The 16,978-nt window shown below is 38.1% G+C and overlaps 2 protein-coding genes across 2 annotated transcripts in view; one reads left to right on the top strand and one right to left on the bottom strand.

The window, feature by feature from the left end:
- The window catches only part of SLC44A3 (solute carrier family 44, member 3), a 77,052-nt gene extending 72,589 nt beyond the window's left edge, over window positions 1–4,463 (top strand). The window contains 3 exon segments of the mRNA XM_012661109.1: window positions 138–275; window positions 2,362–2,598; window positions 4,229–4,463. Coding sequence (XP_012516563.1) covers window positions 138–275; window positions 2,362–2,598; window positions 4,229–4,327 — 474 coding nt within the window. The 3' untranslated portion in view covers window positions 4,328–4,463.
- Window positions 4,464–6,251: 1,788 nt separating this feature from the next.
- CNN3 (calponin 3, acidic) overlaps window positions 6,252–16,978 on the bottom strand; it is a 29,522-nt gene continuing 18,795 nt past the window's right edge. The window contains exons 2-7 of the mRNA XM_012661108.1: window positions 12,751–12,872; window positions 12,472–12,538; window positions 11,349–11,486; window positions 10,880–10,996; window positions 8,981–9,127; window positions 6,252–7,369 (exon numbers count right to left, since the gene is read on the bottom strand). Of these exons, the coding sequence (XP_012516562.1) occupies window positions 7,028–7,369; window positions 8,981–9,127; window positions 10,880–10,996; window positions 11,349–11,486; window positions 12,472–12,538; window positions 12,751–12,872 (933 nt within the window). The 3' untranslated portion in view covers window positions 6,252–7,027. The remainder of the gene's footprint in view (window positions 7,370–8,980; window positions 9,128–10,879; window positions 10,997–11,348; window positions 11,487–12,471; window positions 12,539–12,750; window positions 12,873–16,978) is intronic.

Genomic DNA, 16,978 nt, shown 5'->3' with positions numbered 1-16,978 from the left:
TCTTTGAAAACAATATTGTTATGGGTAGAGATAGTGGTAGAGTAAATATTCTCTATTCTGCAAATATTCTCTATGGTCATATTTTATTTAAACAATAATTATACAAATCATTTTTAAATTCTTGTCTTTTGTTTCAGAATGCATATACTACAACTGCCATTAATGGGACAGATTTTTGTACATCAGCAAAAGATGCATTCAAAATGTTATCCAAGAATCCAAGTCATTTTACATCTGTTAACTGGTTTGGAGACTTCATCATTTTTCTAGGAAAGGTGAGATGTCTTGACTAAACAAAGGAGGCTAGCATTCAGAAAATCGAGCCCTGCGACAATTAGTTTGAAAGGGAACTAATATTTCTAGAGTACTTACTGTGTAGTAGATGCTGTGCTTCGTTACCCCTTTAAATCCACCATCCCTGGGGTATCCCTGTTTTACAGAAGATGAAACTAATGTTTAATAACTTGTTCAGGATTCCACAATAGGTGTAGCCAGGATTTTAATCTTACTCTTACTCTCTTACCTGTGTGATCAATTCTCTCTATCATTCTGATTGCCACTTTTTCATGTCTAACACGAAAATGCTGCAAACCTTAGAATGTAAATGTTTATAGGGTTTTTTCATTAAAAATATATAGAAATAGTATTGAAACTTGATGAAATTTGCATATTATTTAAGTGCATTAAGACTATAAGTAAGATAGAATTGTTAATGTCCTAAATGGAGCCACAGTGACATTTGTCCTGTCATCTGAATAATTTTTTTTTTAAGAAATTGTGTGTCATCTTGTGTAGTGAAGGAACATCTCAGAGCTCCAGCAACATCACATGGTCTAAAGGACAGAGCCCCGACTTTGAATCCTTGCAGTTTTAAACTTTAGTTTTCTTAGCTATGAAATAAAGATGACCCCATGCCCTTTCTAGGTTGTAGGGAAGAGTAACTGAAATGTTGCTCAGAGTGGTGGCCAGCCCCCACCCCACCCTATCTGACCATGCCCAAATCAGAAGGCTCTTTATACTGGGCCACAGTCACCCTCTGGGCCCGATTCTGCAGTCTCAGTTTGCCTGATCCTGCTTCCCCTTGACTGCCCTTCAAATGCCTGCCCTTCCCACCATGCCTTTGCATTCCAAGCTGAACATTGCTCCATTCTTTTAACCACTCCTCCGTATCTGACGTGAACACCGCAGCCTTCAGCGGTGCCCAAAAGTGAACAAGCTGTTAGTCTCCAGTTGTGACCTGGCCATTGCCAAATGTGGGGACTTTCTGCTCATTTAAAACTTTGTGCCTCTGTGGTATTTGGTGTAGGTCTCTGGTGCATTACTGTCACAGGTGGGCGTTGGTAATGTAACACCATGCTTGGATTTCACAGGTCTGTGTTAATCACACACACATTCAAGTCTCAGCTGGGCCCAAGACATTTCATGTAGCGGCAGCAATAGAAACGCAAAATAATTATGCCTTTCAAAATAGCCTGAATAATCTAAGTTGTAGTTGTATTTAAATGTTTAATGTTTCCATTAGCTTGGCAGAATTGTGGGTGATACAGTTTCTATAATAATAACTGCTTCCAAAAATTTTTGGAATGACATTTCGTCTTTTTAATAGTTATTTTTTATTTTACTTTAGATCACTCATTTTCCTTTGTTTCCCAAAAGGAATATATAATGGCTAATGAGCTTTTAATGATTGTGTGATAAACAGTGATTCTTTGATTTTTTGAATGAAATAGCATTCAGATTTCCATGTGCGTCTTTGTGGACATCCAGGGGCAACGGGGACCCCAGATGGACTCCATTACATCTGTTAAAGAATTTGGTACATCACGGACTATAATCCTGTGCATAGAAATAATAATTACATACAGCAAAAGCCTGGACTAAGCCTATTATCTCCTCACACCATCATTGGAAAGCCTTCTCACTTCAATCCCCAGGGTAAAACTAATCACCTGTTAAACTACAGTATATCCACTCAATGGATTGTTGCGCTGTTGCTAAAAAGTGGTATTTATAAAAAAAGTTTTTAAGTGAAAATGCTTATTGTGGGATTAAGTGAAAAGACAATAAAAATTTTGAGGTATTATTACATCTGTATAAATACAAAAGCTAGGCACAGATAAAATGAAAGTACATATACCCTTTCCACCTACTATTAACTGGGTTTTCTACTGATATCATAGCTTTTCATTTTTTCTTCTATTTCATTCTGCCAAATTTTCTGACAAGCATTCTTTGCAATATTGTGCACACACACACGTGCACATATATGGAACTATTACTTGTAACTGACAAAAAATCTTTTAAAAAATATTCTAACCAACCAATTTATAAAGATTTTCAACACCCTCTTGTTTTGGACAGGTGTTGGTAGTGTGTTTCACTGTTTTTGGAGGACTGATGGCATTTAACTACAACCGTGCACTCCAGGTGTGGGCAATCCCTCTGTTACTGGTAGCTTTTTTTGCGTACTTAGTAGCCCATAGTTTTTTATCTGTGTTTGAAACTGTGCTAGATGCACTTTTCCTGTGTTTTGCTATTGATCTGGAAACAAATGATGGATCATCGGAAAAGCCCTACATTATGGACCAAGAGTTTTTGGTAAGCAGACATTTCATTTCCTGTTACAATCTCCATCCTGACAATCTCAGAAAGTTTTGAAAAGATTCACGCACAAAGGAGGTTCCGTACCCAGCCTCACTTTCTCTTCCAGAGGGCTCTGTAGGCTTCTACTATCCCATGGCCTCAATGTCCCGAGAACAATTTGAATTGGAGTCCTTAGCAGGAGCAGCACTTCTACCCTGGGTGGAAGGTGGTAGTCCAGGTCCCTTTGGTGCTAATGGGTTGGTCTGGAAGTGTAACGGTTGATCTTTTTCTAAAGCATTTCTATATCCCCAAGCATCATGTCATACCCACGGTATTTTAGGCAGAGCACGCTCCAGGGTAGACTAATCACCTTCTGTGCCAGTATTGACAGATCTGCAATTCTCAGGCCCTTTATTCACGAGAAAAGCCACACCCTGTACCCAGTGTGAGCACAGCCCCCATACTGCTTATATCTGGAAATAGCAGGCAGCTGTTTGTAACAGCTTTTGCAACACAGTTGTTGCTTATTTGCTTTATCTTGAGTAGACAGGGATATTTAACAGCTGAAGGCTGTCTCATCTCTTTTCTTCTTCGTTGCATGAGTCACCTGATATTTTAATAATTTTCTTTTATGCTGTTGCCATCAAACTGAAGTGTTAAAGCCCTTTTTCTTTTAAGCAGAGCATTCAAAGCACTCTTCAGGCACTGAAGTTTAACAAGCACTACTGTAGTTTTATACTTAGTGTATCCTCATCTTTCTCCATATAAAATATAAAAATGCAATTTTTACTTTTTTACTTATTTATTTTGACTTATTTGTAGTACTCTAAAGAAAGTGTTTCTGATGGTGGTATGAAGCCAGTCAGATCTTCATTCCCTGATTCACACTTTTCCGGTTAAAAATCCACTTTGAAATATAACCCTCAAAATATTTATTTGAATAGGGAAAACGTTCTTAAGGATTCAATTCTCCAAAATTATATAACTAAGAACTCTTTGTAAATGATTACTGTTGGGGCTGAGAAACCAATACCCCAAATATGGTGCTTTGACATGCTGACTTGAAGCAGCCTTGAGTTCTGACCTTCCTCCCCTCTCCTCTCAGTTCTGTCTCTCCCTAAGCATAGGATGAAGTTGTTCTCTGAAGTCCCCTTAGCTGCCTAAAGTCCAGACCCACCAAAGAAGAAAACAATTACCTCTGGTCATATCCCTGAGTTTTCATTCACTGAACTTATGTTGCAGAAACAAAGACTAAAGTCTGTCTACACACCTGGATGTACTTTTGTCACAAACCATTGTCTGCTCTGCCCAATAGACTTTGTCCTAAGCCATTATATGCTCTTAATGTTCACTAAATTCCCTTGAAAATCACTACCCCCCTAAAATCATTCACACTTCCCCATCTCCCTTTCCCCTAAAAAGAATATAGAACTATCTGTAGCCCATTGCATGGTTAGGCAATCACTGTGATTCTCCCCTCTACACGCTAATAAATCTAGAGCCTTCTCTATGAATCTGCCTTTTGCAAGTTAATTTTTCAGCAAAACTTCAGAGGGCAAAGGAGACGTTTCCCTCGGCCCTTATATTATTATGAACAGTGCAGATACATAATAATACTGATCTAACTCATTCTTTTGTTTTTCAGAGTTTTGTAAAAAGGAGCAACATACTAAACAGTGCACAGCAGGACAAGAATTCTTTAAGGAATGAAGAGGGAACAGAGCTCCAGCCCATTGTGACATAGGTGCCCATTAGATATTTGTACCTGTAAAAAGTTTCCTTCTTCTAAGGGGCATTTACAGAATAAAAGACAAAACTATTAGAGAAAAGTTAGAATTAAAAAAAAAAAAGGCAAGACTTGATAGACCCTATTCTTCTTCATTGTTTTTGTCATTAATGTTTAACCAGATTACAATACTGGAGCCATAAGTTTGTAACCTATTTTTGTACCAATTAGGACAGACTTTTAAAATCATGTTTATATGCATCAATTAAAAAGCACCATATGTAAAAACTCAGATTTGTTTTTAAGGTTACGACCAATAAATAAACCTTTTTAAGAAAAAGATTTTGTTAGCAGAAATCTCTGGAATATTGTATTATTGTGGTGGTTTTTGTTTTGTTCTGTTCTGTTTTGTTTTTCAATAGAGAGGAGGTCTTGCTATGTTGTCCAGGCTGCCAAGCTGGTCTCGAACTCTTGGGCTCAAGAAATCCTCCCGCCTCAGTGTCCCTAAGTAGCTGGGACTACAGGTATGTACCACTATGCCCAGCTTGGAATGTTGCTCTTATATAGGGTAGGACATTTCCCTACTCATCCAATCCTGGAAATATGCTCAATATATTAACTTTTCCAAGTACAATTCTTAGACTTAGTGACACTAAAGACCGAAAGTTTAAACTCTAACCAGAACTACCACCTGAACTGGGCATGTACAGGAGAGAGGCAGAAGTTTAACCAGCTATGACTTAGTTGGTAAAAGCACCAGGCTCTTTTATAAATTAGCAGACATTCTGAAGAAGTGGTTTTCAACCACCACTCCACCTGAGAATTGCCTAGAGAAAGATTTTTAAAAACACTTTTACCTGGACCCCATCCCCACTTACTTAGATGGTGGGAGAGCGGGGGGGAGCTTTCCCTTTTTAAAGCTTTAAACAAAGAGAACATTAACATGTTGATTGGCAACCCTGTGTCTGTTAGATGAGCAATAAATAGATTACCTCTCCTAACAGGAGGATCCATCTGATTTATTGGGCAGGGCAGGTAGTAAAGACATAAGGCTTCCCTTCCCTAAACACATCTTCAAAAATGACAAGAAACAGCCTGACAGCCCAGATCTACTTTAAATGCAAATTACTTTTTTTCTTAAACAGCACCATTGAATTAGGTTAGGCCCAGCAGTTTCGTTTAGGAAAGAGATTTACAGAGCAGTTCCTCAGAAGCATTAAACTTAGTCATTGTGGAATGATGCGCAAGTAAACTTCATTTTTATGGGTTTTTTTCAAACCACATGTATCTTCCTTATCTGTCTTAGCAAAGAAACAAACAGGCACATTTTCACCCCCAAATCTAATAGAGCCAATCCTATCAGAAGAAATCTTTTGGCTGAGACAGTGTCACTGTGTGAGTTACCAATTTTACTGACTGCATTGTTTCCATTACATTTAACTGACCTTTTCTCTGTCAGGACTGAATGTTTAGGTTTTACTACACACCCTAGCTTATTATCAAACAGCACATCCTATTCCTGATCCAGTACGTTTCTTACTCATATTTATTCACCCTAGGATATGAGTATAAAATTCCCTACTGTTATCAGTATCGCTGAAGATGATTTTAAGATTATTCTAAGTTGAATTAAAGATGAATTTGCCCCCATAATATGCTGAAATAAAAAATAAATCAAAAAAAAAATGAATTTGAAGCAGCCAAGTCACAGTGAAACAACGAGGGTCAGATAACGACTTGAATCCTGGCTAGCACGTGTCATGTGCATTGGGCAAGTCCCTTCATTTTTCTAAGCCTCTCTCTCTTAAGCATAGAGTGCAGGTTGTGTGGAGTAAATAAAATGATGTTACTTTATAACAGTACATGGGGAAGTACTTTTTAAAAAAAATCTGACTCTTCCTATCTAGAAACTAGCCAGAAAATAATCAGCCTGTGGTTCATATGAATGTTCAAAAAAAATATTTATTTATAAAAAATACAATGGGATAAGTTTATGCTGAGAAATGCAGCAGTAAATACAGTTGAAGAAAACAGAGCAACTCTACATTGATACATTGGCACAAACAGGAAGAGCAAACGCACCACCCAGACCTAAATGTCTGCAGGCCATTTTTATACATGCTCCTTCAGAAACTCCACTCTGAAAAGACCTTGTCAGCTTACGTAAGAGAATGAGTACACATATAATCACAAATGCACACTGATCATGACTTTATTTAAAAATTAGCAAACAATACTGTAGAAACATCCATATGTAAATTTCTAAAAAATGCTGCATCTTATATTTAATTGGCAAAGACCACATTTAGCAATAAGCATGAGTTTAGTCTTCCATGTAGAAACCAGATACACTAAACTGTAAAAAAAAAAAAAAAAAGTCTCCTATCGTTTGAAAATACCAGTTTAAGATTGTAAAAATGCATAGATCTTTAATAAACGAATTGGCTGGACAAGAGTACTCCCCTTTCACAGTATTCCTTTTTACTTCATATGTGAATTACTGGTTATGCTGTAGGATTTAACTGTTACAGCACTAAAAGGCAACTATTTAGGGAAGAGGCAGAAAAAGGAAAAAGGAATGTATGTAAGGCAATTTCTTTTATTAGGTACAATAAGCATAATAGTGTTTTAGGAAGACAAGATAAAAATTACTCAAGGCTAGCTTGGTTCTCACTGAATAAAAACAATGGACTGAATACTGGGCTCCTCTGCGTGCATCTAATAATCAATGCCTTGGTCGCCATACTGGTATTCTCTGGGGTAGTCATCGGGGTACTCGCCATGATACTCATCTGGGTATTCTGCCTGATAATCGCTATCACTGATTTCCGACCCATTCGTTCCTGTTCCTTGGCTTCCATTGTGAATGACAGGTTCTGTCGGAGCAGCACAGTATTTGGGGTCATATACTTGCCGCCCAAGCCCGTACACACTCATTCCTTTCTGGGAAGCAACTTTGTTGGTTCCCATCTGTAGAGAAATTGTCGAGTTGTCCACTGGTTGTAATGTGAGCTTCTGGTCGTAGATGTCTCTTCTGGTACCTGGTGCCAACATCCCTGCCTGGTATTAAAACATAGTATAAAAGTTAAAACACTAGCTGGAATCTACTCTTGTGAATATTTTATAAATTATAAAACTGACAATGAATACGAACACTAATACAGTAACTTTCATTTGGGTCAGGGGTAAAGATAGTTTAAGCAAATATCCTTATACGAAATCACTCCAATGAAGCAATATTCATTGGCTTTCAAAATAGGTCAGGCCTTCCTTCAAATCCTTGTTCTGCTATAAAATTGCTATGTAGCCTCTAACAAGTTAACTTACTTTTAGTTTTGAGTTTCTCGTATGCAAAATGGAGACAATGCTACCTACTTTGGATTTAGGAAAGGATTAGACATAAAAAAATGTAAAAACAAAGCATAACGCTGGCACGCCTGAAAGTTACATTTGAATGCTCATTATGGCCATATACGCTATCCAGCTTACCAATTTCAAAAGCTTTTAATATATTCAACAAAAAGTATGCTGAGCAAAACTTACAGAGTTGAGTCTTTTCAAAAGGCTCTGAGATACAGAAGAGCCAGCCCCTTAAGAACAGCTACTCCCCTCTTTTTCAGAGTACAGTAACTCATACTTCATTTCTCCACTTACATCAAGTACACACTTACAGATTTAAAGTGGGTAAAACAGCAAACTTGAGTGACAGCTATGAGAGATACAATGCCACACCTGGCAGGACATGTTCATAAAAGACAAACAATAAATCTCACCTTGGGGGCATTAAGAAAATGTTTTTCAAACCTTATCCCCACTCTTATTGGATGTGAGACCTGTCTGCTCTCAAATGGATACAGAAACTTCCTTTCCGAGGTGCTGGTTATCTAGGAAATTCTATCTGAGATATGGTGTTGGAATACTGGTATTTTCACCATGTTGCATTTCCATCTACTTTTACTGACACATTTAATAGAATGCTAAACAGTTCTTAGTAGAACACAGATAATTTTACCTACCAACTTAATTAAGGTCTCCTTTAAAAAAAGTCAGTATTTAAATGAGTGCTCTTTTACTTGAATTTTGGAGCAAGAACATTGTCATAAACGTGTCTTTTTTCCTTCTGGTTAGACAGAAAGGTCAGCTATTCTAACTGCCCAAAAAACTCATGAGCCACACCTTTTTCTTTCTTTGTTTCTGTTTTGGAGACAGTCTTCCTCTGTGGCCCCAGCTAGAGTGCAGTGGCATCATCATAGCTCACTGCAACTCAAACTCCTGGGCACAAGCAATCTCCTGCCTCAGCCTCACTAGTAGCTGGGACTACAGGTGTGTGCCACCACACCCAGCTAATTTTTCTATTTTTTGTAGAGACAGAGTCTTGCTCTTGCTCAAGCTGGTCTTGAACTCCTGGCCTCAAGCTATCCTTCTGCCTTAGCCTCCCAGAGTGCTAGGATCACAGGGGTGAGCCACCGCACCCAGCCCACACCATACTTTTGTTGCTACAGAAAAGGTCCTTTGATTCTTTTGCTTTCCCAGAAAAATCTACTTTCCTGAAAGAAAATACTCTAAATAAACTATACAAAAAATACCCTCTTTAAACTTTTAGTTAATAAGTGTTAACTTAAAACAGCCCTTTTGTACTCTTTGCTGCAAGTATAAAAAGGTATTGCTTACCTGGCTGGCTCCTTTATTAGTGCCCATCTGCAGACTAATCGTGGTCTGGTCAAAAGGTTTGTCAGTTTGCATTTTGGGATCATAAAGGTGCCTCCTAGTCCCATAGGCTGTCATACCTGCCTGGCTGGCACATTTGTTGGTTCCCATCTTTTAAGTTAAAAAATAAAATCAGCATTAATTATCAGATGTCAACAATATACACAACACAAACAAAACTTTCTGTGCTACTAAAAAGACAGAAGGGGTGAAACTGACAAGTGCCGAAATTCCGGTCAACTACAAACTTTCCTCTATGCATTTACAAACAAGTTTCATGTGCTAACATAAAAATATTTTCAAAAAATTCACTGTACATAAAACTTCACAGGACAATTAATCATATATATACATGCACACATGAACAGATGGATGGACACACTAAGTTATTACAGTGGCAGAATTATGAATAACTTCCTCTACTACTCTTTCCCGTTACTCTCTATAGCACAGATAACCAAATTTAGAGGTACTCGCTGCAGTCATTTAAATCGCCAGAAGCAATCTCAGGCCAGGCAATATGCCATTCCACTCTAGATATGTTTTATATAAAATGTGAAAGCAAATGCCAGGTCTCTCTCTGGGAGCTTAATAAGGGCCAAATTTCAAAATCACCAACATTTTCACGGGAACAGAACTACACTTTATTCCTCCAACTTTCTCATCACTGGATAGAGCCAGAGAAAGGCAGAATAAGGAATCTGAACTCAGCCACATTCAGAGGAACAATAATTAACTTCCCTTCCCTGTTGAGAACAATATGGCTTCAGGACCAACCAGTGCACCCTGTTCTACTGGTTCGGGACATGTTTCTACTGCTGAACGTTTTCTGTTAAAAATATGATTTATTAATGAAAACCTTTATTACTAAAAGTAAAACCTGTTTATTAAAGACGACTTAGAAAACATATATAAGCAATAAAAGGGAGGGGGGAGTCACTGCAATACTACCATCTAGATATTTGCTGTCAACATTTGTGAATATCCCGCTAGAGTTTTTACCTTATGTGTCTGTGTACATCAATGGATGCACATAAATACACATACATACAAAATATGTGCGTTTTTTTAATTTAAAAAAAAAAACACACTGATTACAGTATTTTATGACCCGATACCTGATTTTTTCCCCCTTAACCTATCTTTTCAAACTCTAATGTATCATTTTTATATCACATGTTCCTTTTATGGAGTTATAATTTAACCAACTGACTACTGTTTGGAAATTCTGGTTTCCAATTTCTCACCACTGATACAATTTTGTACTGCATAAAAGGAAATCTACCCTCACATAGACTTGGTCGAGAGGGGCACTGTATCAAGCCGGTATCGGAGAGGAAAATTCATAGAATTTAGGGCATTTAGCAAAGATGTTTTTGTGACATTCTCCAGGGGAACAATGTGAAGAGAAAGAAAACATCTGAATTATGTATTTCTGAAGAATTAAACTGACAATTTCTAATAGGGCTTGGCTGCTATATCATGCTTTACTAATGTAAATAAATGACTTTGGCATTAAGGTTTTGTAAAATTGCCTCATTTGGTCAATAATATTTAGGAATTTATAAAGTGCATTTTCTTAAAAAAAAAAAAAAGACAATATGATTAGAGAAAAAAATTTTTCATTTCCTAGAAAAACAATTGTCAAGTCAGGTGGCATATCTGAGGTTTCTTCTAAAGCCATCATCATCATCATCTCGTGAGCTTTAAATAGATATAAATTGTATAAACCACATATTTATCCTAAAAAATCTGCATTGTAGTACTTCTATTTATTTTTTACTTAGGAGAGACTTAACATTTTGCATGGAGAAAAGTAATGATATTACATAAGTATTGAATAAGCAACACCACATTACTTACCTGCAAACCAATTACACTTTGGCCAGCTTTTAATTTTCCTTCATCGAAACGTCTTGTTTGTTTTTCTGCATACTTAACCCCAATGTCAGTGGTTGTATGGAATCCTTTTGTTTTAGCCTAGACAGAAACATGCACACTAAATGAAAAGGAACATTTAAATAGATATCTTGCCAACAGAGTTTCACAGAAGAAACAACAAAGAAATGCTATGTCTACAGACAAAGGCTTCATTAGGTAAGACCCAAATAAGAGGTGAAAAATATTTACGGCTATTCTACTGAATACACCGTGCCCTTTGAAATGTGAGTGTTCTAATTAAGCTATCCAGTGTGAGGTGGTGATGTCAGCAGCCTTTCCACAAAGCTGATAATTACAGAAATGACAGCCACCTCCCCATGGGAGAGCAATGACGCAATTCATCACCACCGTGTAGAGGCTTTTTAACCAGCCATTAAAGACACATACATACCAGTCCTGCGAGAGCCACTAGAGTAGTCTGAACCTGGGTCATGTTTCCATTCTCGAAAAGATCATTTGCTTCAAATATGTCATGTGGCTTCATCCCATAAGCCTGAATAGCTTTAATAAAGTTGCCAATATTCTCCAACTATAAAGGAAAAAGAGTCATATAACTTTTGCTGCTAAATATTGACATTCATAGTGTCTAAGGATTCTAAGTCTTCATGACTAGTTAGTTACAAGATGCCAGACAGAAAGCTACCTGGCAAAGATTCTTAACCAAATACATACTACACACAGCTCTCTTTGGAAAAGGAAAGAGTGAAAAGAGAGTGTACTTCTAAATGTAGGTCACATAATGGTCTTCATATTTTTAAGCAGTTAAGTTTTTTCAGCTTTCTAAGGGCAAGATCTTCCTTATACAATTTTTAAGAATTCTGTGTCAAAGCTATCCAGGCCTGAAATTTTCTTTGTCAAAAGGTACATAATTACTCATGTTAATAAATAATTCATAGTAAGAAAATACGTAACTGTATACTTTTGGCTTGTATTTCTTTTATGATCTGCTAGAAAAATATAGTGTTTAACTTCATCAGTTTTAATAATTATATTTTTCCTTTAAAATGAATAAATAATTTTGTGTTTTAATTTTAAAATGTGTGGTTACCAAATGCTCATTTTCTCGTAGCTCAAAACACGTACTCAAGACCAAATAAATACCCAATTTTACTTAATCATACACATTCATGAGTAAGATTATATCTGATACAGTGTTCAAAGTCAACCATTAGTTGTTATGTTAAATGCCTTGCTTTTCCCCGTTTATCCTTACAGTCTGGGTTGTATTTCTCTGTGTAAGCTGTGTTAAATCCTTTCTCAAAGTAGACAGACTAAATATAGGAAACTTCTAAGCTAAATACCTAATAATTACAAAACTAGTTCAATACGTAATTATGGAACCATTTTAAAAAACTGACCAAAAAATTAAACATAGCCATGTGCACAAATTTCGGCTCAAATGTCCACTTTAAAACTCTGATCAAAAAATAAAAAACCAAACCAAACCTGAAATCAAGTTTTCACTACATAAAAAGTAACCAACTAGAACCGGAGGTTGTTGGTTTGGCTGTTACCTGAGGCCAATTTAATGAGGACTCGTTGACCTTCTTCACTGAGCCTGGCTGCAGCTTGTTTATGAGTCTGAAAAGAAAAATATGAGAGATGCCTTATTTATTGGTCACACAAAAGCAAGGATTGGCATACAAAGTTGGTTCCTGAACATCACTAAAGGAAAGCATTAAACACATTTGCAGAATATCAAGGTCTGACACCCTGCAACGGGAAGAAGGGTAAGACAGAAGCCCGTGGACAGGACGGAAGGGCAGAAGCAGACACCTGGGCCTGGTACTTACTCGCAGAGGATGATGCCGTCCTTCAGGCCCAGCTGGAAGTTGGTGCCGATGCTCATTCCTGTCACCTCCTCTATCCAATTGCGAAGATCTTCTTCAGCCTGATGATCATACTTGGAAGCAATCTGAAATACAAGTTAACTAATTTTAGAAGGATTTCACTAAATCAAAAACTGCTGACTCACAACATGCTCTGCTTTCGTTATCCATGAAGCCCACAGCTGTGACAGGCAGTAAATTACACTCAATAGGGTTGATGGGGAACTTAATCAACTGTTACTACTTCAGTAACTAACATTTTTGGTGAAGACAGTGTCATATGAAATTTTGAACAGCACATGGAGAAAAGGTGGGACTGAGAAAGAGAAAATAACCATTGAGACAAGACAGACTCCCATTTGTGACACACAGGAAGTGACAAGGATTTAATAGTGTATTATAATATGGCACCAGCCGTGACTTTAAAGATTAAGTCATTAATCACCCTATTCCAAAAAAAGATGAGGAGAGGATTCTGACACATGAAAGAAACTATTTCACAAAGTATCTCAATTGGCCAAAGATATATCATTCCAATAGTTTTGTTGCCTGAAAGTTGTGGTATTTGCCTTCTTTTCAGCCAAATACATACTACATACTAAACAGAAACACCCACACACTTTCCTCAGTACTAATTATTGTACTTACAGCACAATATTGAAATTCCGTTTACGTGGACTCTATCTTATTAGACTCCTTATGGGAAGAAAAATCATTTAATTTACTTTTGGATTCTTAGTACCTAGCATTGTATCTGACACTCAAACATTTACTAAAACTAAAAAAAAAAAAAAAATCCATTAACTTTTTACTCATAGAATTCTACAATAAAGGCAACTTACCAACACAGATGCTGTGGTGTTCAACATGCTAAAACTAATTGCTATACATAGGTTTTTTGTTTTTTTTTTTGAGACAGAGTCTCACTCTGTTGCCCAGAGTAGAGTGCCATGGCATCAGCCTAGCTCACAGCAACCTCAAACTCCTGGGCTCAAGCGATCCTCCTGCCTCAGCCTCCCGAGTACCTGGGACTACAGGCACGTGCCACCATGCCCGGCTAATTTTTCTGTTTTTAGTAGACACGGGGTCTCACTCTTGCTCAGGCTGGTCTTGAACTCCTGACCTTGAGTGATCCACCTGCCTCGGCCTCCCAGAGTGCTAGGATTACAGGCGTGAGCCACCGCGCCCGGCCTATACATAGGTTTTGAGAGATCCCTTCATAATAAGAAGACCACAGGCCTCAATTTTTTTTAAATTTATTTTTATCTCAGCATATTACGGGGGTACAAATGTTTAGGCTACATATATTTGCCTTTGCCCCACATAAGTCAGAGCTTCAAGCGTGTCCATCCCCCCAGACAGTGCACACCACACTCATTAGGTGTGTATATACCCATCCCTTCCTCCCACCTCCCCGACACGCGATGAATGTTATTACTATATGTGCACATAAGTGTTGATCAGTTAATACCAATTAGATGGTGAGTACATGTGGTGCTTCACAGGTTTCAATTTTTTAAAGAATTCAAATAAAAATTAAACAAAATGTTGTTAAAAATCACATGTTCAAGTTCTTAAGCTCTTCCTTGTCCTAGAGTCCGTAAAGGGACTGGTCAATCAGAGGTATTAGGACGAGCACAGCTGGGAACAAGGAAAGGTAATGCATCATCTGTCTTCTCATTCAGCACATGGGAAAATGCCAGGTCTACATAGGCAATGCCCAGGGGATAGAGACCATGAGCTTGGGAATCAACGACAGATAGCATTGTTGGAAATGAATGGTAGAAATGTTTGCTGTCCATAAAACATAATTAGGGTTAGTTACTGAAAGACATGAAACAGCATCATGACATTTCAGTCACAAGGAGGTCCTTCAAATTCTAGTCTGCACTGGTCATGGAGGAACCAAGCACAGCTACGCGAAATTCCCTGGGTTCCTGGTGCCAGAGCACAGGAGCTTGGGCTGCATCCAGGTCCTTTCCAGGAGAGAACTGTGGGTCAGCAGGATCTGGACAGACAAGGAAGAAACTGGCCAGCTTACCTTTAAGGCACAGGCACCCAACAGTGAAAACCAGCACTGAGTCTTAAACACACAAATTGTCGCATTTGATCCTTTTCACATCTGTCAACAGCCTTTTATACTTTTCAAGGTGGGGAAAAGATTCCATTTCCCAGGTCAAATAAGTGGAAAAGGCTACGTTCCCCTCTTGCAGGCTCACCCATGACCTGACCCGAGCCTGAGCTATCGCAGCTCATAATTAGACCTTCCTTACGCTACTTTCAGTGACCCTCTCCTACTCCCCACCACCAAGGGATGAGGCTTCTGCTTTGACTGAGAGAAGGCAAATGATTTCACTAATTATTCTGCCATTTAGGGTGAGCACAATTCCTGGACCTTTGCACCCCTGCCCCATTAGAGGAATGCCTCTACAGCTTTGACAGAATAGTAGATAATTTAAACTGTAGATTTACCAGAATTACAAAAGGAAATCCAACGAGCTTATATTTTTATATTAAGATAACTAACATTGTGCAATGTTTCATAGATCACATTTGGTCTGGAGGTTAGTTTATAAAAGACAATTTTAGGTACGATGTAAAGCTACCTAATGCATGGTGATTACTGCCCCCTCAGACCCCCAATCCCTGAAAAACACACATCTATTTTTATTTCCTGCCAGTTTAGGTTATATGAGCTTCTGGATGGGGGAAGAGGGAAGGAGGAGATAAAGATGCTGGAAGATTTTGCCACAGAGACACAGCTTGTCCCTGGAAAGCACGAAGCAATCATTACTCATATTATAACTCAAATATTCTCGGATAATGTATCTCCTCCAACATAGCACACAAATCCATTTATATATGGCACCATTAGAAAATGGAATAGATATTAAATTGGTAGACAGGCTTTTAAACTCTTGACTATATTTTCACATTGGAGTCTTATTCTAGGTGGCTAGAAAAATTCTCTATAAATTGGAGGTGGGGATCCAGAAGAGGACAGAAAAAAGAAAAGGAGAAAATAGTAGTCCTTAAACATTAGCTAGGGGAAGCAAATTCTAATTGTGAGTTATATTTTTTCACAAGTGAAGGCACTGTCAACTAGGAGATGCATCTTGATGTATCTGAAGAAAAATGTACTATGTGAGGGTAAGAGGAGTTCAGCCTTGGCTCTAAGCCTGCTTCACCTATCTTTGCTATGGGCCCCAGGTTAATTCATCTAACTTCTCTTGTCTACACAAGAGGAAGGCTGAGTTCAACGAATGCACCTTCCTACTCTAAGGTGTCTACACAATTTTGGTCAATCGTCAAAAACAGTGAAGAGATATTTTCTCTTTGTTTTTTCAAATACAGAGATAAAATTATGTTGGAGGGGGTTTGGGGATTTTTGCAGGATGGTGATGGTAATTCTTATAATGAATGAGACCAATTATTATTTAACCAGAAAAATATAAAAGCATATTTATGTTTCCTTTGTTCGATATGTGTCAAACAGATTCAGCACCATGCCTCAAACCACAAAGTGACTGCAAAATACCACTAACATGAAATATCCTAGTAGATCCCAGTAAGGAGTTTTCATCTTCTCCTTTGACAGTTCTCGTCAAGGAAGTGATGAGGTAGAGGAATCAAGCACTGGAGTCAGATGGACCTGGGTTCAAACCCTGACTCTAGCAAGGAATGGTTGTGGAGTGGGGCTCTGGACAGGTGATGTTGTCTGAGTCTTACCATAATGCCATGTGCACAGAAGAAATGCACAAGAATGCATTACATGCAAAACTCAAGGCCCCCACATGATCAACTAAAAATTAAAACTAGGAATGCCTCCACATCAACTAAGTGTTGATTTTGACTTAGGGTTTTCCTTTTTCTACACGAATCCGGCTAATATTTTTCTAATTAGTGAGCTTTTTGCAGTCAAGCCAGCTAAACAATACTATCTTTTAAAATCAAGGGATGGAGAGCAATTTTAAAAAGTAAGCTCTGAATCCTAGCACTCTGGGAGGCTGAGACGATCGGATCGTTTGAGCTCAGGAGTTCGAGACCAGCCTGAGCGAGAGCCAGACCCCATCTCTACTATAAAAATAGAAAGAAATTAGCTGGACAACTAAAAATAGAAAGAAAAAATTAGCCGGGCATGGTGGCGCATGCCTGTAGTCCCAGCTACTTGGGAGGCTGAGGCAGGAGGATC

The sequence above is a fragment of the Propithecus coquereli genome, unplaced genomic scaffold (genome assembly GCF_000956105.1).
Source record: "Propithecus coquereli isolate 6110/MARCELLA unplaced genomic scaffold, Pcoq_1.0 Scaffold7, whole genome shotgun sequence".
NCBI classification, from domain to species: Eukaryota; Metazoa; Chordata; class Mammalia; order Primates; family Indriidae; genus Propithecus; species Propithecus coquereli.
This window is presented reverse-complemented; position numbering and strand designations above follow the sequence as displayed.